The 25774-nt window shown below is 41.3% G+C and overlaps 1 protein-coding gene across 3 annotated transcripts in view; it reads right to left on the bottom strand.

Moving 5' to 3' along the window:
• Positions 1-25007, bottom strand: part of ANKRD17 (ankyrin repeat domain 17) — a gene marked incomplete at its 5' end in the record, with an annotated part of 174194 nt that extends 149187 nt beyond the window's left edge. For all 3 annotated transcript variants that reach the window (XM_081101267.1, XM_081101268.1, XM_081101270.1), the window contains one exon: positions 24588-25007. In XM_081101267.1, the coding sequence (XP_080957393.1) occupies positions 24588-25007 (420 nt within the window). The remainder of the gene's footprint in view (positions 1-24587) is intronic.
• Between the last annotated feature and the right edge of the window lie 767 nt (positions 25008-25774).

Below are 25774 nucleotides of genomic sequence, written 5' to 3'. Positions count from 1 at the left end.
CCTGCGGACTGAAGGGTCCCAGGTTCGATTCCGGTCAAGGGCATGTACCTTGGTTGCAGGCACATCCCCAGTAGGGGGTGTGCAGGAGGCAGCTGATCGATGTTTCTAACTCTCTATCCCTTTCCCTTCCTCTCTGTAAAAATCAATAAAATATATTTAAAAAAATAAATAAAGAATTATAAGTGGCAAATCCAGAAAAATATCTAAGTAATGAATACCCAGACAACACTGTCAGAAAAAAATTATTGATATCAACATGAAGAAAATGAAGTTTAGTAACTTTCCAAAGTCACACAGTATTAAAGCAGGATTCAAAAGCAAGTTTCCCAACTTGATACAATGCTTTTTCTAGGAGAAATATTGATAAGAAAAGAACTGGATCATTTCATAATGACTATAATTTTATATCCAGCACAGAAACAGCCAAGCACTCACATTCCTGGGGTTTAATAAAACTGGAATATAACCCTTCTTCCTAATTGCCCTTTAAGATTTTCAGGGAAACTTCTGCTTCTGGTGGTGAGGTCAGGAGAACCTTAGTATGTGATTAAGATGAATGAATCTTATTAATGTTCAAGACTGCCTAAATGAATTGGTCCTCTTGTAAGCAAAGTTGTCCTTTGGACTCCACAAAATACAAAATGAAGTTGCTCATGCACGTAAGACAAAAAACTTACACTTAAGTGGTAATAATCCTGGAACGTTACAATGGCTGAAAACCTTGTACATACTAAGGCACATTCACAACTTAAAACATATCCCAATACTTAGATCTAGTCAAGAGAACTTAAGTACTAGAGCTTGGGTTGGAGCTAGCAAGTTGGATTGAATGGTAGAGAGGATTTTATACTACGAGGTGGTTATATAGGGGCAGAGTAAGAAAAGAAAAGCATAAAAAGAACAAGTGGCCGAAACCGGTTTGGCTCAGTGGATAGAGCGTCGGCCTGCGGACCGAAAGGTCCCGGGTTCGATTCCGGTCAAGGGCATGTACCTGGGTTGCGGGCACATCCCCAGTGGGGGATGTGCAGGAGGCAGCTGATCGATGTTTCTCTCTCATCGATGTTTCTAACTATCTATCTCTCTCCCTTCCTCTCTGTAAAAAAATCAATAAAATATATTTAAAAAAAAAAAAAAAAAAAAGAACAAGTGAAAGAATAATCCACAGCAAATTAGGTTCTGAGATTTAGAAAAGAGCATGGTCAAATCTTTCCTTTGATACTTGGCCATTTTATCTAGAACCATAGAATCATCTACTAAGTCTATAGCAGAGAAGTCACAGAAATATGATTTGCTTCATAATAAACATTTTCAACATGTTTATCTCTTTTTCCTATTAATCTTATCTGTCACTCTATCTTTATGATAAAGTACTATACATTTTTAATTTCTGGGGGAATTTATAAACAGATTCTATTTAAATACTAAAGATCTAATAAATCCAGAATATAATCCTAAAAGGGCATCTATCCCACACAACTATCACTTGTGAAATCTTCATTACAGAATCCCACTCACTATACTAACATTGGCTCCACCTAAAATAAATTAACCCAAATGTACAATTACAGCTGAAGAGATTTATTAGCTATCTATAAATTCAATAAAAAACTCAAATTAAATGGAATTGGATGAAAAAAAACTATATTTTTCTATATTACAGATTTTTAATTTTATTTTTTAGAAATAGCCACACACCTTACTAATCAGTAACCCCACTTTCACTCTCCATTGTTCCTCATATTTCAGTTTTAAGTTCTTTATGGAAACCCTTATAGTTTAAAAATGTTTCATATATTATCTCATTAACCCCTCCAAAAGAAGGTATTCTTATGTCCCTTTTATGTGAGGTTCTAAGATTCAGCTTGCATATAATACTTACTTGACAGCCTGAATTAAGAGATGTAACAGGTCTAAAACAGCATTCTTCTTAATTCACATTTTTGAGAACTTACTATAAAAGAGGTCTTCTACAAGATACATACTTTGAGTTGATGTTCCAGAAAAGGTGAAAAATAGTACACCATTCACTCATAGTCTATAAAATCCATTTCAAGATCAATCACGTGAATTTTTCTCAATGGATGGGATTAGTAAAACAAAATGTAACAGAACAGAGCAACAAAATTAGCCACACTCTGCTAAAGTTGTGTTTTGTTCTGTTTTGTTTTGTTTTGGGAGGGTGTTATAATCTGGTGTTCTAACTAACTCTTAAAATGTTCCAGGATTATTACCACTTAAGTGTAATGATCTAGAGGCAGAACCTAAATGAAAGTAAGATGTCATTCACAAAGATCTATAAAGAGGACCTAGATGCAAGATGAAATGAGCTAGTAAACTCTGTAACTCACACAAATCATATTCCTTGAGCAAATACCAGGAAGCCATAAAAAATAGCAAGGAGGCCCTCACCGGTTTGGCTCAGTGGATAGAGTATCGACCTGCGGACTGAAGGGTCCCAGGTTCGATTCCGGTCAAGGGCATGTACCTTGGTTGCGGGCACATCCCCAGTAGGAGGTGTGCAGGAGGCAACTGATCGATGTTTCTCTCTCATCAATGTTTCTAACTCTCTATCCCTCTCTCTTCCTCTCTGTAAAGAAAAAAAATCAATGAAATATATTTTTGAAAAAAAGAGAAAAAATATCAAGGAGGCAGTGGATTTCAAGAATTAAAAAAGCAGACTTTGATGTTGCCAACCGTTCATGTTTTATTTCATTTTCATCATTTCTGTGACCTTGATCAAGTTATTCTTTGCCTTGATTTTTTAACTATAAAATATGGACAATAATATTATCTTAGAGTTGTCATAAAATTAAATGAGTTACTATATGTAAAGCAATTATAACTTGTGGGCATATGGTTAGCATTCATGAGAGTATTAGTTATTAAAATATTAGTTATTAAGGTTATAATTACCCTATTTGCTAAGTGTTATGAACACCCAGGAAAGAAGTTATATTTTATCTGGTACTTTAGAGACAAATTAGCAGTCAAAGGAGAATAACATCGCCCAGCCAGTGTTGCTCAGTGATTGAGCATTGACCCATGTATCAGGAGGTCACCGGGTTTGATTCCCGGTCAGGGCATATGCCCGGGTTGCAGGATTGATCTCCATCAGGGGACAGCCGATAGATGTTGATGTTTCTCTCTCATCAATGCTTCTATCTCTCCCTCTCCCTTCCTCTCTCTAAAATCAATAAAAACATATTAAAAAAAAAAAAAAAGAATCCTCAGGACTTAAAAAAATAAGACAGTGACATCCAGAGAAAATAAATACTAACAGGGCTTGAAAGCTGACATTAGACCTAGCACATCCTAAACCAGGGGTGGGCCAACTTTTTGACTCGAGGGCCACAATGGGTTCTTAAACTGGACCGGAGGGCCGGAACAAAAGCATGGATGGAGTGTTTGTGTGAACTAATATAAATTCAAAGTAAACATCATTACATAAAAGGGTACGGTCTTTTTTTTTTTTTTAGTTTTATTCATTTCAAACGGGCCAGCCCGCAGGCCGTAGTTTGCCCATGGCTGTCCTAAATCATTATGAAACCACTGTAGTTTTTAAAATATGGCACTGACATATATAATAAAATGAGAATTCCAGAAACAGACTAATGCACCTTTGGTCTAGCACTTTCATCACTGGAATGTATCTTTCCAAAATATAGAAATGCATACACAAAGATGAAAGTCAAAAAGAGTCTACAGCAGTATTATTTGTAAAGGCAGAACATTGAGTACAACCAAAACATTGTCTACAAATACTGGATAAAACCAGGAAAATCATGATATCTGACAAGGAAATCCTGCATAGTCATTAAGAAGATCTAACTATACATGTATTTATATGGGCAGTCTATGATGAGCTATTAATGTAAAAAGAAAGCTTCAGAATATTTTTATCATGACCCCATTTTACACAAAACAAAATTTGTTTACAAAAATATGCATGGGGATATATATGTGAAAATGCAAAAAATGGGGCATGAAACATAAACACTTAAAATCTGTACCTTGGGATAAAAAATAAGGGATATTTTCAATTCTTACTGTTTTTCTTCTTCCACAGTTTACATTTACTACATGTTTAATAAAAACAGAAAAAGACGCAATCTCCCTTTAAGATTCCTCCCACATAAATGAATTAAAATAAGCAGAAATAAAACACCAGTCACACTTTAGTATCATTGCTGCATACTTTAGAATAGGTTTGGTTTAAAAGATCTATCATCCCTATAATAGAATCAAAACTCATCTACCTCAGGTCTTATAGCAGCTCTTTTATTTTATTCAGGCACTGCCTGAGTAACAACTGTGTCGGTTTTAAAATATTATCAGTTTATCTGAAATATATTTTTAAAACATGGAAACAAAACTAAAGAACACTGGAATAATAATGCAAAAGAACTAAAACATTATTCATAGAGTTTATAGGTCCTGCCCTAATAGTATTTGTAGAAATGTACAAATCCAAAGACAGCTCACTTAATACTAATCTTAAGGACATTATGCTAAGTGAAATAAGGCAGTCACAAAAAGAGAAATACTGTATGATTATACTTGTGTGAGGTATCTAAAAGTAGTCAAATTCATAGAAACAGAAAGCAGAATATGGTTGCCAGGAGTTATTTAATGGGTATAATGTTTCAGTTCTGCAAGAGAAAATGTTCTGAAGGTCTGTTGCACAACAATAGGAACTGTACATTTATATGGTTAAAATGGTAATTTTATGTGTGTTGCTTATCACAATTAAGTTTTTTAATCATTACAAAAATAAGAGGTATGAACCAAATTACATAAACCGCTTAAAAATCACTAAACTATAAAGAGATCAGATAAAGCACTTGATCAAACTCTTTTCTAACTTCTCCATGGCAAATACAATTTAAAATACACCACGTAAGATTAAGAGTAAATATGATGCATATAAACTGAATCTATAAAGCATAAATCTTTATGAGATGATGTTAGGAAGGAAATTAGTTTCTTCCAATAACTTTGAAAATCTAGTATTAAGTGAATAATATTCACAGAAAATACAAATTAAAATGTTAAAATCAAATCTAACAGTGTGTTAAAAGAATAATACCATACTAAGTACTTTAAACACATTAATATTAGGAAATTTATTACTACAATTAATTATATAAACAGACTTCATGGAAGAGGGGAAGAAATACCTCTTTCAATAGATCCCAAAAATACATTTGATAGAATTCATTATATATTTCTGATATAATGTAGTAAGCTAATAGAGATACGCTAAATTGGTACAAGCTATTTGCATTATACTTAATAGTGACACAACAGAACTCCCAATAAACAAAGGAAAAAAAGACAACCTCTACTACTACTTTTATTTAACATTTAGGGAGTGTTCAAAACTGATGCAATAAAAGAAAAACAAATAAGAGGTATAAATGTTGAAAAAGAGAAAAAAGACAAAATCATTGAGCAGGTTAGAAAAAAACACACCCAGACTAAACTGGCTTAACATGAGAATTCAGTTTAGTGGCCATATACTCAAGATCAATAGGTTCCTATACACCAACTATAACTAATTAAAGAGTGTAATGGAAGAAAATATACCATTCAAAATAGCAATAAGGACTACAAAATAATCTAGAATAACCTTCACAAGAAATGTGTAAAACCTATATGCAAACTATAAAAGTTCATTAAAGATAGATGAAGGGCCTGAAAAAAGAGGCATGCCATGTTTGCGGATACATACCTATTTCTTCCCAAATTAATCCAAATTTTAATGTAATTCCAATCAAAATCTCAATGGACATATATTACAGCAATTTACAAAAGCTATCTGACAAACTAAATTTACAATATCCAAAAGTCTTGACGAAGATGATCAATGAGGGAGAACTGCCTTATAAGACATCAAAGCATGCTAACAAATTAGGTTGAACAATATGAAATCACAGATATTTGGTAGCTTTTGAGGCACAAAACAAAGCAATTTCAAAATGTTCTAATAACTAAATTGGTCCAGACAAAGAAATAAACAAATGGCTGTTAGGAATGTGGGAATGTTAAAACATTGAAATTTCCCACCATCCACAAATCCCTCTCTAAGTGCTAAGAAACAGGGAAGATTCCACAAAGTATATAATACTAATAAAGTTGGCTCACTCCAGTTCAGTTTACCCAGTTACAGGCATAAAATGGAAGTGGAGAACTGAGGAAGAGAAGAGGCACTGGGGGGAAACGTTTCTTCCAACAATCCTGGAAAAGAAAGTATTTCTAACTTGAAACCTAAAAGCAGAGTAGAAACAAAGAGCCAAGGGAAGAACATCCCAGAAAGAAAGTAAAAAGGCCCCAAGTGAGAAAGTCCGCATGTTCTAAGAACAGAAAGGTCAGAAGGTGACTAAAAGATAGCAAATGAACTGAAAGGGATATAAAATGAGGACAGAACAGTAAGAAGGATCATCCATACAATGTCTTACAAACTAAGGACTCTGGGATGTATTCTAAGAGCAGGAGAAGTCAAATAGCGAGTAATATTTCAGAAAGGTTAGCCTAGTTGCTGCATGAAAAATGAAATATGGAGAGAGAGAGAAGAGAGCTAGGGAAAATTAGGAGGCTACTATGATATCCAAGTAAGGTAATAGCCTGGACTAGGGCAAGAACAGCCAAGATGGAGAGAAGTGGGAAGCTTCAAGGTGTATTTTGGAGGTCTTATGTCCAATATCCTTTCCCTTCCCACTCCTGCACCTCACATTTTGGTAATAGAAAAATTCTTTCTTTGGGAAACCATCCCATGAGGCCCAGGTGGAAATGACCTCTCCTAGACAGGGTGGGAAGATATGACCTAGACTAAATATGAGATGAGATGGATTGACTTATTTTAAAGCCACAGAAATAAGTCTACAAGGAGCTGAGCAGAGCTGCTGAAGACAGGAAACACTGAAGTCATCACTCAACTCATTCATTCACAGGACTGCCAGGAGTCAGAGCCAACTCAACAGCATGTAACACATAGCCTTAAGCAAAGCATCTTTTTCCTCAGTGACAGTGGCTGGTTCAGGAATGGACACATGAGCCAAGCCAGGCCAATAAGACTGTGTCATAAATGCAGAGTGATTTTTTTCTTGTATTGTTAGCAAAAACAAAAAACAAAACAAAAAACCCACACAATGTAATCCTAGAATTACATCAGCTTAAGACATTATCCCTCAATAGCCACACTCCCCCTTTTCTTTCATTAAAACACTTCTCAAGCTCTGGCTGGGTATAATGGTCACATAGCAAAACAAAATCTTAGCTATGGACATATAACTAAGTTCTGGCCAGTGTAATATAACAAGAAGTGGTTTTTTCAATTTCTTGGTTAATTCCTTTAAAAGGAAGCTATCTGTGCTCACCTGTTTCTTATTTCACATGGGCTGGGTATTAGTTTGCGAGGACTGCCACACAAAATACCTAAGGTAAGTGGCTTAAACAACAGAAATTTATTCTCATAGTTCCTGAGGTTAGAAGTCCAACATCAAGATGTCACCAGGCTTGGTTTCTTCTGAGGACTCTCCTTTTGGCTTGAAGATTACCACCTTCTCAATATGTTCTTCACATGGCCTCGACTCATGTCCAAATTTCCTCTTATAAAGACACCTGTCGAATTGGATTAAGGCCCACCCACATCACCTGATTTAACCTTAATTACCTTTCAAACACTCTATCTCAATATTCAGTCACATTCTGAGATACCAGGGGTTAGGGCTTCAACATGAATTTTGAGGGAAGACAATTTGGCCCATAATAGGCTGAAAAATAGATGTGATACTGGTGAGCCACATAAGACCTTGTAGATGAAGATAACACCCTGAGGCAGAACTGTCCAAAAAGATTTCTGTGATGACAATATTCTATATCTGCACTGTCCGATATGGCAATCACTAGCCACATGTGACTATTTCATTAAAAATAAATAAAATTAAAAATCCAGACCCTCAGTTGTACTAGCCACATTTCAAGAGCTCAATAGCCATATGTGGCTAATGGCTACCACATTGGACAGTACAAGTTAAGGGGTGATGTAACAAAACAGTAGAATCTTAGATCTACATGTGACCTGAGGACTATACCCCAGAGCAGTGGTCGTCGGCAAACTGTGGCTCGCGAGCCACATGCGGCTCTTTAGCCCCTTGAGTGTGGCTCTTCACAAAATACCACGTGCGGGCGCACCTGTACAGTGCAATTGAAACTTCGTGGCCCATGCGCAGAAGTTGATATTTTGTGGAAGAGCCACACTCAAGGGGCCAAAGAGCCGCATGTGGCTCGCGGGCCGCAGTTTGCCGACCACTGCCCCAGAGTATCACATAATCTATGTTGCATGAACCACATGTGTTTTAAAGTTTCTCTGTTCAAACAACCCATCCTATACTTTAACAATAGAACAGAAGTGGAGGGCTACTATAACAAATTCCTAAGAACTCTGATAAGGCTTAGAGGACAGGTAGCAAAGAAACATAACTCAGGCTGGAAAGCTAATAACCTGTTATGTAGTAGCAAAACATTAAAACTCTTGCCTAGCCGGCATATCACATGACTAATAAAAATGTACCTCTAAGAAAAGCAGTTAGAAAAACTCAGAATACTGGTATGTTCTGGCTATTTAAAGAACAACCAGAAAGATCAATTCAACTAAAAATAAGAAGGTTTGTGCTCTGGCCTGTGTAGCTCAGTAGGTGGGGATCATTCCATGTACTGAAAGGTTGTGGGTTTAATTCCTGGTCAGCGCACATGCCCAGGTTGCAGGTTCAATCCCTGGTCAGGGGTGTGCAGGAGGCAGCCAACCAATGATGCACTCTCACATCAATGTTTCTTTCTTTTCCTCTCTCTCTAAAAATCAATGAACTATTCTTTAAAAAAAAAAGTAGACTTCACAAAAATCAGGTTGACTATTGCTTTTTCACCCTTGATGGTTTTTTGTGTGTCAGCTTGGTTAGGCTAAACCAGTGGTCGGAAAACTGCAGCCCCTTGAGTGTGGCTCTTCCACAAAATACCACGTGCGGGTGCACACGTACAGTGCGACTGAAACTTCGTGGCCACACTCAAGGGGCCAAAGAGCTGCATGTGGCTCGCGAGCTGCAGTTTGCCGAGCACTGGGCTAAACCAAGAAGAAAGGAGAATAGCAGCCATTTTGTAAATACCTTCTCTCAGTTAATCAAATACTAATCTAGGTGCTAATGTGGGGTTGATTTTGCAGATGTAATTAAAGTCTCTAATCAGTTGACTTTAACCTAGGGCTGTGGTCGGCAAACTGCGGCTCACGAGCCACATGTGGCTCTTTGGCCCCTTGAGTGTGGCTCTTCCTAAGCCTTAGGAATACCCTAATTAAGTTAATAACAATGTACCTACCTATATAGTTTAACTTTAAAAAATTTGGCTCTCAAAAGAAATTTCAATCATTGTACTGTTGATATTTGGCTCTGTTGACTAATGAGTTTGCCGACCACTGACCTAGGGTGATCATCCTTAGTGAGTTTGACCTAGTTCAACTCTTAAAGCGAATGGGTTATTCCTAGCAAATCATACTCCAAATAGCAGCTGAGTCTACAACTGCTCTCACTTCCTGGATCTTCCTTTCCTGACTATGGAGAACAGCATGTGACCATCAGTTCCAACCTGACTGAGATCTTCCCTTCCTGCTTTACAAATTTTGGACTTGTTTAGTCAGTCCTCAGAACCATGTAAGCCAATTCCTTGTAATAAATCTCTTAATACATATCTATCTAACTCTCTATCTTACCTAATAAAGAGGGAATATGCAAATTGACCATCATGCCATACTGGTCAAGATAGCTGCGCCCACAGCAGAGGCCGAGTTCCCATGAGCCTTAACAAGCAATCAGCAGGGACCTGAGGCTGCATGGCGCTGGGCCGGGGCAGGGGATCTAAGGCTGTGCCCTGGTGGGGCTTGACAGGGGACCTCAGGCCATGCCCCCCACTCCAGCGCCAGTCTGGGGACCTCAGGCCATGCCCCTGCCCCAGTGCCAGGCTGAGGAACCTCAGGCCGTGCCGGGGACCTGACGTCGCGCCCCTTGCCCGGCAGGGCTTAACAAGGACCTCAGGGCATGCTCCATACCCCGGCCCGGGTGACCTCAGGCCGCGCCCCCCACCTGGCATGCACCGAAGGACCTGAGGTTGCGCCCCCCCCCCCCAACCCAAAACTGAGCCGGGGGACCTGAGTCTGCACCCCTCGCCTGGCAATGTTTAACTGGGGCCCTGAGGCTGAGCTCCCCAACCCTGTGGGGCTTGACGGGGGCCCTGAGGCTGAGTCCCCCACCCAGCAGGGCTTGACAAGGGTGGGCTGGCCGGGTCTGGATCTCACCCAATGGGGATGGGGCTAGCTGGGTCTGGGTCTCACGCGATTTTAGGCACCATGGATGTGCGGGGACTTGATTCTGGGTCCCTCAGCACACCCCAGACTGACAGGAGGAAAGTTTTCATATACATTTTACTAATTTTCTTTCATCTCTGACACTTCTATTATAGAGAAAGGGCAAATAGCAATATTAAAATATTTCCTCTAATTAATCCCCTTTTATTGTGCACGAATTTCGTGCATTGGGCCACTAGTCTTATTATAAACCTCCTTCTTCTTGTTCTGCTTCTTTCAATACATCCTAACTGATACAACTATTCAAGCCTATTATTTCAGATACTCTCAAGGTAGCCAGGTAATAGAAAGAGATTGAGAGAGAAACAGTCCTAGTACAGAGACTAGTAAGAGAGAATGAAATTTTCAAAAATTATGACAAAAAGATATTGCTACAGTTATTGTCACATGGTACAGACAATAGAAATCTATGAAGCTTTTGAAATTGTTTACCAACAAACTGTATTACTGGTTATGAAAACCTGTGATTGAACTTTAGCCCTGCAGCCCCTAAATCTATACTGAATGGTAGAAAGCTACAAAAGTTGTCCAATTCTTAGGAATGTCGTATTCTTAAATGCCTACTACTTCAGATGTGGTAAAAGAAGATAACAGCCCTAGCTGGTTTAGCTCAGTGGATAGTGCATCGGCTTGCAGACTGAAGGGTCCCAGGTTTGAGTCCAGTCAACGGCACATGCCTGAGTTGTGGGCTCAATCCCCAGTGGGGGGTGTGCAGGAAGCAGCCAATCAATGATTCTTATCATTGATGTTTCTATCTCTCCCTTCCTCTCTGAAATCAATCTACACTAATAAAAGAGCAATATGCAAATTGGTGTCACTCCACTACACTCACCAGCCAATCAGGATGAGTATGCAAATTAACCCAACATATGCAGGCACAGAGCGAAGACTGAAGGCTCTGCCCAAGCGACCACTTAAGACTGAAGAGGCTTGGCTTCTGCACTGCGGCCGGAGCAGAGAAGCCTCAAGGCTTGCCTTCTCTGCTGTGGTCGGAGAGGAGAAGCCTCGAGGCTTGGCTTCTCTGCTGCAGCCGGAACGAAGGCCTGGGTTCCGGGTGCTGGAGGAAAACCGGTGCCGGCAGCCAGGGGAAGGAAGGCCTATTGCATGAATTTCTTCGTGCAACGGGCCTCTAGTAAAAATATATTTAAAAAAAAATAAAGGGGGGGGGGAGATAACAAACAAGGAAGAATCACCTAAGAACAAAGCCAAGGCCACACATAATAATCAAAAGGGCAATCCCCCCCATAAAGCAAAATCAGAGTTTAACCAAGTAACTTACACAGTTGCCATGGCAAAGTATTCTGCCCAGATGGATTTCATTACTAATATGAGCCATGACTGCTGTCTACTTTCTGTTCTTCCCTTCTCCAAAGAAGCTTTTATTAACATTATCTTACTCCTATTCACCACTCTACAATGGATTGGGCAAAAGAGAGAGATACGTTGTTTATTATTTTACAGACTACGCACTGAATTAGAAGGAAAAGCATTATGTAAACATTACTCACTTTGAGCTATATGAGTAACTGGATGGGACTCTGGATTGATTCTCTTGAGAAAGGAAGAGGATTGTGTTGCAAGAAAGGACTGTACAAATATTGGGTGGCCAGTGGTTCAGCTTGGTACTCAAAAAGTAAGGTTTATATTGGAGATATTCACTTGAGTTACCAGCAAATGCATGTATAAAGGCAAGACTAGATAAAATCACCTAAGAAGTCAGCCCAGATACAAGATGGAAAAGGCCCAAGACTCAGCAAGGAGTTACTAAATACACAAAGGATATATAGTGAAAGAGTAGAAGGAAGCAAGAAGTCCAACAAAAAGCAACCAGCAACACAGAAACAGGAGAGGGTGATATTAAAAAAGCAGAGAGTAGCACTTTTTGAGAGGCAAAAACGAATTTACAAGGTCAAATGCTACTGAAAAGAGTAAATAAGAAGTGAACACAATAGTTATTATATCCAAAAAGAAATTCATGTATCTTTGAAAAATATTTTTTTCTTTTTTAAAATTAATTTATTTATTGTTTAAGGTATTACAAATAGTTCATGTCTCCTTTTTTCCCCCATTGACCTCCCCCCGCCTCTCCTACTCCCCTCTCCCCCAAGCACTTGCCCTCACCCCCCCCCCCCCAGTGTCTTGTGTCTATTGGTTGTGCTTATATGCATGCATACAAGTCCTTGGGTTGATCTCTTACCCTCCCAATCCTCCCCTACCTTCCCCCTGTAATTTGACAGTCTGTTTGATGCTTCTTTGCCTCTATTTTTGTTCAACAGTTAAGTTTTCTTTAAAAATATTGGGGTAGCCTGGCTGGCATGGCTCAGTGGTCATGGTTCGATTCCCCATCAGGGCACATGCCCGGGGTGGAGGGCTCTATCCCCAGAGGCAGCCAATCAATGATACTCTCTCTTCATTGGTCTTTTTATTTCTCTCTCCCTCTTCCTTCCTCTCCGAAATCAATAAAAAAAAAATTTAAAATACTGGGGTAAAGGTCTCCAGAAGTCATCAAATAATAATTCATTTTATTATACAAAAACATTTTTCTACATCATGGAAATACTGAAAACAGACATATATGTAACATATATGAAAACAGAATATATGTAACAAATAGAACTGTGAAGAATATCCATAAATATAAATAACACCAACAAATCACTAAGAAAAAGGAACTAATAGAATAAGGATAAAACAGTAAATTTTCAAAAGAAAGCAAAATGAAAATAAAAAACATGAAAATTTACTCAATGTCAATAGTAATCAGAAAATTTAAAACCAAAACAAAACACTATCTTTAAAAGATTTAAAAAACTAAGATGACTGACCATTTCCAACAGCATTCTTATACACTTTTGATGAAAGTAAAACTTGGGAGTATTCCTCAAATTTAACATGTGCATAACTCTGGTCCAGAAGTTCCATTTCCAGGAATCCATCCCAAATAAATGTTTTTATACTAAAAAATAATGTAAAAGGATGTTCAAAATTCAGCTTACATGTGCAAAACAACGTACTGAAAAATACAACAAAACATACATGTCTATCAACATAAAAGATCAAGCCCTAGCCAGCACTGCTCATCGTTAAGAGTGTCTGCCCTAAGGGTGGAGGGTTTGATTCCAGGTCAAGGGCATGTACTTGGGTTGCAGGTCTGATTCCCCCATTCCAGTTGGGGTGGTAGCCAGAGGCAACCAATCAATATGCAATGTGTCTTTCTCACATTGTTGTCTCTCTCCCCGCCTCTTTCCCTCCCTCCCACTCTCTCTAAAAACCAATGGAAAAAATATCCTTGGGTAGGATTAACCAAAAAAAAAAAAAAAAAAAAAAGTCAAGTATATTATGCACATTCATACTACGGAACATTCATAATAAGTGAGAATGAGGGAAATCCTTATGTACTCTCTTATATACACACACACACACACACACACACACACACACTCACTCTTCCTCCACCAAGAAAGCAGAACATTTGATATACTCCTATCTGTTAGTAGCATTTACCCTGAGAGTGGGATAAAATCTTTATGTATTAGAAGACTGTTTTTAAGAAGTTAAAAGCATTCATTAGTTTTTATAGTTAAATAAATATATAATTATCTAAAGGTTCATCTCTTCAACCGACATATTTTGGGAATGCTCATCAATGAAATTCTTAGCAGACAAAATTTCTTTGTTAATCCTCACCCAAGGATATTTTTTCCACTGATTTTTAGAGAGAAATATCAATGTGAGACACACTGATTGGTTGCCTCCCACACACACCTGACTGGAGCCAGGGATCAAGCCTGCAACTGAGGTACCTGCCCTTGACCAGAATCAAACCCGGGACCCTTCAGTCTAAGGGCCAACATTCTAATCACGAGCCAAACTGGCTAAGGCAGCAGTCAAAATTTCTAAGTGACAGTTCTGCTCTGTGTGATAATTTGATTAATACACCACCAAGAAAAAAGAAAGAAAAGAATTTCAAACAATGATTAATTGGAGAATAGGATTATAAGGTGATTTTTGTATTCTTTAGATCATTTTTATCTTGTCAAATTTCCATAAATATGTATGTATAGTTTCTACAAATATATATAATGTTTAATTAATACTTGATTAATATTTAATAGGAACACTGTATATAGAAATCTCTTTTAAAACCTATTTAACATTCTACCCTACCACTGTCCTTTAACTCAATTTCTCACATTTTAACACATCTCTACCTGCAGCAACCGTTAGTATACTAATATAGCTACCTCTTTTCTTACTACAAAATCTTCAGGTAAAAATTAGAATAGATAATTCTTTGGTGTAATTTAGTTGTCAAGAACACTCGAATATGTCACATACAGACCTCATCTTAAAAAAAATACCAAAAATTATTGAGTATTCTAAAAGATATTCATAAAAGATATAAAGTGTACCTTACCAGTATTCTAAAACAGAAACAAAACAATCCCTATGAGACCAATTATAAAAACAAAGTTACACTGAAAACTAACATAGACTCCTAAGTAATTATACAGGTTTAAAATCATCTTCATAGTTTTAAATTATTATCGTGTTATCTCAACAAGACTTAAATTTTATAAAGCTAGGAATACTGTCCCATTTTCCTCAAATCCCTCATAATCTAAAGTGATTTTTCTGGGTCTGAATAATGCTTCTTTAAAAAATTTACTTAAAAAAGTATACTAATAGTGGCACTTCTCTTCTAAAAATCATAAAAAAAAAACAGAATTCCATCACTGTCCTAAATTTTTATGTGTATAAGTTTAAAAGTTTTACTAACTGCAGTATGTATAAAATCATTTAACTCAATACAGCTATAATTTTAAATATAACTTTTTCAAATTCACTGACAAGGAAATGACTGAGATTATGAACAGCCACACATAAGAAATAATCAATATTTATATTTGCCAAATAAAAGAATTAATTTTATATTGCATCTCGCACTAGTAAAAGCTATATAATCTGAGACGTTGCAACAGGACTATTTTCTTATTAAGCTGGAATAACAAATAAGAGGGAAACATCGCCTAGAGAAGGAAGGAGATAATAATGGGGTCAACGAACTGGAAATAGACCTGATGTAACACAAACGACGACTTCCTTTTCTTCTCAGGTTTCATATTTAGGGTGATAGGAAAGAAGAAAAGGAAAATAGTACACCCTGTTATTTACTCCAAATTCAAAACTGATTAAACCAATTTTTCCAAAGATCTGAACATTTTTCAATCAAAGGTTCTTTAGTTAAAAGACAACCCATGCCCTGGCCAGTATGCTAAGCAGTTAAAAAGCATCAGTTGGGCACACCATATACCTGAATTGCAGGTTTGATTTCCTTATGCGGGAGGAAACAATTTGATGTGTCTCTCTCACATCAATGCTCTCTCTCTCTCTCTCTCTCTCTCTCTCTCTCTCTCGCTTCCCCTCCATCCCTTCCACTCTCTCTGAAAATACATACATACATACATACATAAATAAATAAATAAAATATCCTCAGGAGAGTATTAACAACAACAAAAAAAGAATATATGAGGAAAAACCCAGACCAAGAATTAATTTTAGAAGTTTTTATTTTTTAATTTATCTTTCTTTTCTGTTCTTTATTTTTATTTTGGAGGGGGCAAGAGGATAAAAAAAAAAAAAAGAATTAGATAGAATTAGATTAGACCCAATGACAGCCTAGAAAGGGGATATGCCCTGGTAGAGATTCATAGCTATAGACAAGTTTCATAAAGTGTCAGGTCTAGTCTATATTTTCAAATTATCTCAAAAAATGAGAAATGAGGAGTTCACTTAATTTCAAAACTGAAATATTCACTATCTAATAATACACCTCATATTTTTCTCCATGTTATATGGTTCAGTTTGAGTAACTGGTTAATTTGAACATTAATTACACAGCAATCTATATATATAAACTAGAGGCCCGGTGCACAAAAATTTGTGCACTCGGGGGGGGGGTGGGGAGGGTCCCTCAGCACGGCCTGTGCCCTCTCGCAGTCTGGGACCCCTCAGGAGATAACGACCTGCTGGCTTAGGCCTGCTCCCGGGTGGCAGACGGCAGGCCCAATCCCTAGATGCAGCCCCTGGTCAGGCTCAGAGCAGGGCCCATTGGGGAGTTGGGGCGCCACCCCATCATGCACAGAGCAGGGCAAATTGGGAGGTTGTGATGCCACCCTCAGTCATGCTCAGGGTAGGGCCGATTGGGGGGTTGGGGCACCGCCCCCTGTCACACTCAAGGCAGGGTTGATGGGGAGGTTGTGGCGCCACCCCCTGTCACGCACAGAGCAGGGCCCATCAGAGGGGTTGGGGCTCCTTACCCTGTCACGCACAGAGCAGGGTCGATCAGGGGGTTGGGAGCTCCCCCCTGTCATGCACAGAGCAGGGCCCATCAGGGGGTTGGGGAGCTCCCCCCTGCCACGCACAGAGCAGGGCCCATCAGGGGGTTGAGGAGCTCCCCCGTCATTCACAGAGTAGGGCCGATAGGGGAGTTGGGGCACCGCCCCCTGTCACACACAGAGCAGGGCGGATCAGGGGTTTGGGGCGCTGCCCTCTATCACCCACAGAGCAGGGCCGATCAGGGGGTTGGGGCGCCGCCACTGTACACTCAGGGCAGGGCCGATGGGGAGGTTATGGCTCTACCCCATCACACACAGAGCAGGGCCCGTGGGGGCGGGGGGGGCGGGGGAGGGTTGGGGGACAGCACCCTGTCACACACAGAGCAGGGCCGATCAGGGGGTTGGGGCGCCACACCCTGTCACACACAGAGCCCGCAGGGCAATCAGGGGGTTGGGGAGCTCCCCCTGTATCAGGCACAGAGCGGGGCTGATCAGGAGGTTGGGGCGACTTCCCCTGTCACGAACAGAGCAGGGCGGATAGGGAGGTTGTGGGCCCCAGCCCCTGTCACACACAGAGCCACAGAGCGATCAGGGGGTTTGGGCGCTGCCCCCTGTCACGCTAATCCCGGTGCCGGGAGGCCTCTCGGCTCCGCTGATCCCGGTGCTGGGAGGCCTCGCGGCTCTGCTGATCCCAGTGCTGGGGGGCATATTACCCTTTTACTACATAGGATAGAGGCCTGGTGCATGGGTGGGGCTGGCTGGTTTGCCCTGAAGGGTGTCCTGGATCAGGGTGGGGGTCCCCACTGGGGTGCCTGGCCAGCCTGGGTGAGGGGATGATGGCTGTTTGCAGCTGGTCACAAACCCTTCAGGGTGGGGGTCCCCACTGGGGTGCCTGGCCAGTCTGGGTGAGGGGCTGAGGGCTGAAGCTCCCAACTGCTCGTTTTTTGTGTTTTTTTTTATTCTGGGCCAGCTTTAGCTCTGGCTCCAGCTCTGAGGCCTCTGCTGCTGAAACAATGTATAACTCCAGCTCTGATATCCCGGCTCGCTGAAAGTAGGTTTCTGGGGTTTTGTTTAGCTTCTGTATTTGTTACAATGTTTCAAACTGCAGGCTCATAGGCCGGCAAGGCAGGCGGGGAACGTTGGTTTCCTCCATCTCTGAAGCAAGCAAGCCTCATGTTAGTTTCAAGCTACCTGGCTGCCGGCCGCCATCTTGGCTGGAAGTTAATTTGCATATCGCCCTGATTAGCCAATGGGAACGGTAGCGGTCATACGCTAATTACCATGTTTCTCTTTTATTAGATAGGATGCCTAAGCAACTGGAATGACCAGTCGCTATGATGCACTCTGACCACCAGGGGGCAGACACTCACAGGAACTGCCCCCTCGTGGTCAGTGCACTCCCACAGCCAACCTCCCCCAGCTGGCCAACCTCCCGTGGTCCCTTCCCCCCAGCCCCTGGGCTGGGACGGGGAACTGGCACCACAGCAGCAAGGGAAGGGGGGGCAGGGAACTGTGCGGTGGCGGGGCACTGATGATGGCGGCGTCGGCATCCAGCGTCTGTTCCTTCCGCACCCGGCCCAGTGACCGTCGCCTCCTCTCTGACCCAGCCCTGCTTGGCCTGGCCCCCGATCGGTCCTGATCACCAGCCAGGCCTAGGGACCCCACCCATGCACGAATTTCGTGCACTGGGCCTCTAATAAGAACATAATTAAGTATAACCTGTAGTCCTCCTTGTTCATGTTTTCCATCCCTAAACCTACAATCATTTGTAAACTATCTCTCTCTAGAAGTTCCCTAGTTTTAGTGACCATTTCATGGTACAACATGGTAAAACATTATATATATAATGTTTTATATAGTTGTATCACCATATTATTTAAATAAAGATCACGATTTCTATTATCTCCAATATCTTATATAATCTTATTCAATATTATACTTAACTTTTCTGGAAAAAGCATGCTTTGTTCCAGACCATTTATCCAAAAAGGAATATTTTTTTACCCAGGACTCAAAAAACCTATTTAACGTTTTCAATTTATTCCCAACCATCTTGTTATTCCCATAACCACAATTCAGTATGATCTATCTGCGCAATTGGAGAGAGATTGCATCATATATCAAACTTGTTTTATAAAGAAACTAAATAATACTGGCTCCAAAAAATATTCCGTAAGTATTGTGATCATCCCATTTTTTTCTACCTGATCCTCTTTTATTTATAGTTTCATCCAGAAATTTAAAATAACTCTCTAACAAACCAGGTAATGTTTATGAATTCTGTAAGATGACAGAAAGCAACCTCAGTTTTGCTTTCAAAAATTATTCCTGTACTAATTTCGAATTTTATAGCATTCTTGGTGAAAATAAAATCCAACATGTTGCTTTCAATAATTAAAATCCCAAATTATAAATCAGGATAAATGATATACTGTTTCACAATTCCACTTCCCCTCATGACTGTATAAGAAGAGTTAATAAAAAACCCCAAAAAAGTTAAGAAATTTAACACCATAAGTCAGGGAGGGTATTTTATTTCTGGATGACAAGTGGATAAATGTCTAACTCTATCAGATAGGAAAGGTTCCAGGGAATAGGAGGGTATTCATATATACCCATCACCTTCAATTCCCTAAGGACTTGTTTTTTCCAAAAGGTGAAAGTTGAACGTTGTTGTTAGTCAGCCTAGGCATAGTTTACCAAGGATAATGGTGCCCTCTATTGGTCCTAACAAAAACGTAAGTGGTACCAGCAGGTATTACTTCATATACCATTATGAAGTAAAATTCTTGTTCATCTACAGTCAAGTTAAAAAAATTATAAGGAAGTTCACTACATCCACATTCTCTAACACACTAAGTTATTTTTATAAAAATGCAGAATACTGTTATAAGTGCAAATACATTGCCTCAAGGACCTTAAAAAAAAATCAATCTCCTAGTCAACTGGATGCCAGTAGAAGCAGTCTAATGAATAATCTAGTGAATTTCTGGGAGCCACATTATGCTGATTTGATGATTATTCAACAATGAAAATTTTTACAATACTCCAATGAGGTTGATGAGGTTTGACGATGACTAGAGTAAATTGAGTAGAGTCCAATTAAAACATCTGACAGAAGTTCACCATAAATAGCTGCAACCAAGTTTGGATACCTTAAGACTTGAGGTCCTAGCCCTAACCGGTTTGGCTCAGTGGATAGAGCATCGGCCTGCCGACTGAAAGGTCCCAGGTTCGATTCCGGCCAAGGGTATGTACCTTGGTTGTGGGCACATCCCCAGTAGGAGGTGTGTAGGAGGCAACTGATCGATGGTTTTCTCTCATTGATGTTTCTAACTCTCTATCCCCCTCCTTTCCTCTCTGTGAAAAATCAATAAAATAAAATAAAAAAAGACTTGAGGTCCTGAATAATGAATCAAATATGATGGCACCTATTTCATAGGGTTATGTGGAAAATGAAATGAGAATACATGAAAGCTGTATTAACTCATTTAAATCTCATAGCAATGCAGTAAAACAGGATCTACTATTATTGCCATTTACATACAATAAAAATTAGGGGGAGAGAGTTTAAGTAATTTGCCCAAGATCTAGGTGCATGGATAAAGGATTTGAATACAAGCTCCAGGGCATGCTCTTAACCATTATGTTAGACTAGACACACAATAGGCACTGAATAAGTAATAGTTTTTATTATGTTTTTTAAATGTATATATATCTAGGTGGCTTAAAGTACTTATCAGAAATTCAATAATCAATGTCTATTAGTTTAACTGGCTTTCCCCCTAATACCTGTGGAAGTCCAAACTCCAACTATTTGGAAGCCCTTGGATCCAAGAAAGAAAGAACACTATTCTTTCTCTTGGCTTCCTAAATGAATTCATGGAAAATGTTTATCGAGTATTGTGCTTAAACAGAAGAGGAGACAAGATAATTGTGACATAACTAATGCTTCAAAGAGCTTAACATCTAGTTTACAAATACTGCTTCTTCAATTAAGATGACAATGGGAAACAAGTAAGCCTCTCAACCCTACCTCTTTCATGTCAATAAAGATTTTCCAAAATACTTTGAAAAGTAAGTCAGTACTAATTTATTTACTGGTTTCCCTTGTCTAAAATGTCTTCACTAGGTTTGTTCCTTAAATTTAAAGCCTTAAGTTATCTATAAAAATATATGGAATTCTGATCAACTTCTGCTGCATTTACATTTGTACATGAGTCCTACTTTTTAAAAAATGTTTTTTTATTTATTTCAGAGAGGAAGGGAGGGAGAGAGAAATGGAAACATCAATAATGAGAGAATCATTGATCAGCCCTCCTGCATGCCTCCTCCTGGGGATCAAGCCTGCAACCCCTGACTGGGAATCAGACCATGACCTCCTGGTTCATAGGTCAACACTCATCCACTGAGCAACACCAGCAGTGCCATGAGTCCTACTTTTAACAGAAAAATTTTCCTGTTTGGATTCTGCTTTAGCAAACACTGATGCAATTCAATTACATTTTAAAATGCATTCAGTAGAATACAATGTTATGTTTTAAAAATATGTTTTTAATGATTTCAGAGAGAGGAAGGGAGAGGGAGAGAGAGATAGAAATAGAAACAACAATGATGAGAGAGAGCCATTGATTGGCTGCCTCCTGCAAACCTCCTACTGGGAATGAAGCATGCAACCCCGGCAGGTATCCTGATGGGGATTGGTGTGTGACCTTCTGGTTCACAGATCGATGCTCAACCACTGAGCATACCAGCTGGGCAAATGCAATGTTATTTCTGAAATGGACAATCAACACTTGCAATTTCAACATGTTTCTCTTTGTAATATTAGAGTTAGTAATTTAACTTAATCTACTAACTTGAAAAGAAGTGCATCACAGCAATATGGAAAATAGAAATGTATTTCTTAACATAAAAGCTGTTAGGAAAGACATTTCTATTTTCCATATTGGTCAGTTACCCACTGAGAGACAAGATAATTATACATTTTTCCATTTTTGACCTAAGGTTTTGTGTCAAATGGGGAGGGAAGAGGAAGAACTCTTGGTCTTATGTTTTTGTTTCCAGGTATATCAAAAGTGACACCAATTATCTAAAACATGATTATTCTATTCTGAAATGCTGAACAGAAAATCCCATTTCAATAACCTGTTTTAACATTTAATAAGAATTAGATTCTTTTTCTTCAACACTCAATGTTTCAATTACATTGCCTTTCCTTCCAACTTTTCCTCTTTGGGCAGAAAGAATATCCAGCCAGCATTTCTTTATAGCAAATGTACAGGTAGTTATGCTATCCTCCACCTTTTCAGATTAAATACCCCCAAACCTTAACTTTTTATATTCCTCTTTAACCTTGTGATGATTTTTAATGGAACGATAATCCCAAGAATCATGTCAATCCACATTTTTCACTATATAGCTAATAATATAATGAATTAGAAAACGGACTTAAATACAGGTATTAGCCACAAAATTTCCTAGCACTAGAAATTTAAACTTCTGTCAATGTCAATAAAATGGTAATGAAGTGAAAAACATTGCGCAAGTGATCCATTTATAACATATAGTGACCATGAGGTTTATTTATTTCTTTATTCAGGTCAAGGATGAAGGCAGTTGTAGACAGACTGTGTACTCCTTTCTGTTTGCTTATCCCTCATCATGTATAGATTATTTTTAATGGTTGCACTTTCTTACACTTATCTTTTGACTTGCTGTCATAACAAATGGCAAACCCACAATACAGAACAAAGTAAATTAAAAATAAACACTCCCCTAGTTGATCAAATTCAACATATACCATTCCTGGTTGTTGTTTTTTAAAGGAAAACCTACCTAACTCACAAAATAAGCACATCTACAAACTTAAGACTTTTCTACATGATGTTAAGAGATAACTCAAAGTTTTGCTTATCAGACCAAAATCCAATGGACTGAACTACCTAGATAACTGAAGTTTGCAGCATAATAATCCAGTAAGTAATGCATTCAACTTGACAGTGAGTTCCAAACCAGAGCTTGATATCTTGTTAGAGAATTTAAAATCTTAACATTGGTATTTTTACCCACAATTACATGATTGTGCTACCATGCAATTCACTGCCTATTTTTTGAAAGAGGTCAGGAAGGGAATACAAAGAATTAAGTTGTCAAAAAGTGTACTGGTCTGAACTATTAGAAAACTCTGATTTGTACTTTTGCTACTACTCACCACAATCAGTTTCCTCTAAGCCTTGTTTTCTTAATCAATAAAACAAAAGAGTTGGACTAGATTTCTCTAAAATGTTTCTCATCTCTGTGAAGAACCATGCAACTGAAAGTTCTACCTACTATAATAGATTTTATTGAAAACAGGATCCCATCACATCCCTCTCTTCAATGTTTCAAATGTAGCCTGAACAACAACTATCCTGAAACATCCAACTAGGTCACTACAATATCTATCAATACAAATCAATCCACAGAATTCAACAGGTTAGTGGAATAGCTGGAAATGTCCATCTCTTTGGTACACATACTTGAACTATTACATCCCTGCTTATATACAATGTCATCCTGCCTGAGGTAAAAGAGAAACTGGTCTTCTACTAAAAGACAAGTCTCAAACTCTTTAAAGGGTATTTCTCTATTTGAACAGAATCCAAGATTCAATAATGCAATTTTCAAAAAAAAAAAAAAAACAGCCTTGCACCAAGTTAAGCTCTATGTTTGTAAAAGAGAATAAATGGCAAGTCGTGCTTCTAGACAATTCAGTTGTTCTCTCATAACTAATTTTATAACCAGCCTTTAAAGCTGGTTTCCTACAGCTGCCTTAAGTTACAACTTCTTTACCCATATCAAAATTCCCTCGCTTCCATTTCAGAGAGTGCACAAGAGTGACCCAAAAAAAGACAAAACACCCCAAAGCAACAACAACCACCACCCCGCGAACTAGTAAGGCTAACCCTTAGGCTTGTCGTCAGCATGGTAGGCTTTACTGAACTTTTTGGGGGTTCCACGGCCTCCTGTGAAGAACTAGGTCCTGCAACGCCGCCTGTCTGTGGACCCGGGAAAAATTACACACAGTTACGAAACCAGATCACTCGGACAAACCAAGAGGCCTTCCTCGCCCAGCTCACCACAACCCAGCCCGGCTCCAAGCAGGCACCTGAGTGGCCCCATAGCACCTGGAAGACACGGCCTAACCTAATTCTCCCTCGCTAAGGAAGCACCTGGAGAGGTCATGTGAACGTCCGTGAGAGGATCAAACGCCCTTCTCATCCTCTGCATTGCATAGGAATGTATACGGCTAGAAGGCCAGTTCGTGCAAAAATCCCTGAAACAGGGAGGAAGTGAAGGTTACTTCGGCAGCCACGACTATGAGAAAAGCCTGCAGCAGAACAATACGGAAAAGTACGGCTGCTCACGTGTCTCTCACACACAAACACAACTCTACATCCATGACCACCGTACCTCCCCCCCAAACGGCTCCTCGAACCGCACCACGGGGAGAAATTTACCCACTTCCAGTCGTTCCCCAGGAGACTCGCCGATCCATCGTCTTCCTCCCGCCCCCACCCCGCCGGGTGCTGCCAAGGGGGAATCTAACCCGTTCCTCCCCTCCCGGGGTAGCGCACGGTTCTCTAACTCCGCGGACTCGGCGGCGCTCCCACCCCCACGTGTCAGCCGCCCTCCCCCACCGCCCCACGCCTCGCGACCTGGGCAGGGGAAGCCGGCCCCGGGGAGAAAGCGACCCGCAGGAATCGGTACCCCCCCCCCCTCCCAAGTGCCCTCCCACCCTCGGCCCCTACCCTTTCCAGTCCCTTCCTCCTCCTCCCTTTAAAGCAGGCCCTTGCCTCAGAAACCTCCTCTTCCTCGTCGTCGTCGTCCTCTTCTTCCTCGCTGTTGTTGCTGCTGGTGCCGCCGCCGCCTCCGCCGCCGCCGCCGCCGCTGTTGTCGCTGTCGCTGCTGCTGTCGCTGCTGCTGGGGGGTCGGCAAGTCCGGTTTCGCTTGGCCTTGTGCTGCTGCTGCTGCTGCGGCGGCGGCGGCGGCGGCTTCTTCTTGAGGAGCAAGTCGCACACTCGCACCATCCCACGAGGAGACGAGGCCGAGCGAGCCCCGCTGCCGCCGCCGACCTCCGCCGCCGCCGCCGCCGCCGCCGCCGCGGGGGGGCCCGCCGCCGCCGCCGCCGCCGCCGCCGCCGCCGGGGGGCTCCCTTCTCCTTCAGCAGCCGCCGCCGCCGCCGCCGCCGCCGCCGGAACCGTCGCCTTCTCCATCCCCAGGGAAAGAGGGAGGGCACGGGCGGGGGAGGGGCGTGGGGGCTCCGCTCTACCGCGACTTGGGCTGCACCGGGGCCAACACAGCGCTCGGTGCCGCCTCCGCCGCCACCGCCTCGGTCACCTCTACTGCCGCCGCCGCCGCTCCGCCAGCTCTCACCTCGTCTCGCGATACTAAGGGCGGGGAGCCTGGCGGAGGGAGGAGAGAGCGTAGGGAGCAAGGGGGGGCGGTGAGACGTACAGGAAGACCCGGGTGTCGGGACACTCGGAGGAGGGGAGGCGACCGTGCAGCGCGGGGAGCGCGCCTGGGGAGACCTCCGACGGGGCACAGGGGGGACCGAGCGGGGCCGCGGTCCCTGCCGTGGCGCCCGCGAGCGCCCCGATTGCTTCTCTCTGCTCGCTGCTTCCCTCCCTCGCAGCCCTCTGCCGTCCGGTCTTCCTTCCCCACTTGAGACCAGATCGCCGCCGCGGGCGGAAGTGTCCGTGACGCCATCAGCCGGCGCCCGGACGGTGGCGCGCGCGTGGACGAAAGTGAGATTTCAAGGGCCAGTGCCCGGCTCCCCCGGGCTGGCGGCGCCCGGGCGCGTGTCCGGGCTGCGAGGAGCGGCTCCCCGCCGGGTGGGCGCCGGGCACTTGATTAGCGGGAGGCCCGGACCTCCAGATCCGGGAGGTGGGGCCTCGTTTTGCTCTGTTGTACATCGTTTTATTCCTGCCTTGTCCCTCCCCCCTCCTCGCTGCCGTCTCCTAAGTGAGCGCTTTGGCTCCTG

This window comes from Myotis nattereri (assembly GCF_964212035.1).
Source record: "Myotis nattereri genome assembly, chromosome: 1".
NCBI lineage: Eukaryota > Metazoa > Chordata > Mammalia > Chiroptera > Vespertilionidae > Myotis > Myotis nattereri.
Note: the sequence above shows the minus strand (reverse complement) of the source record. Positions and strands in the feature narration are given on the sequence as shown.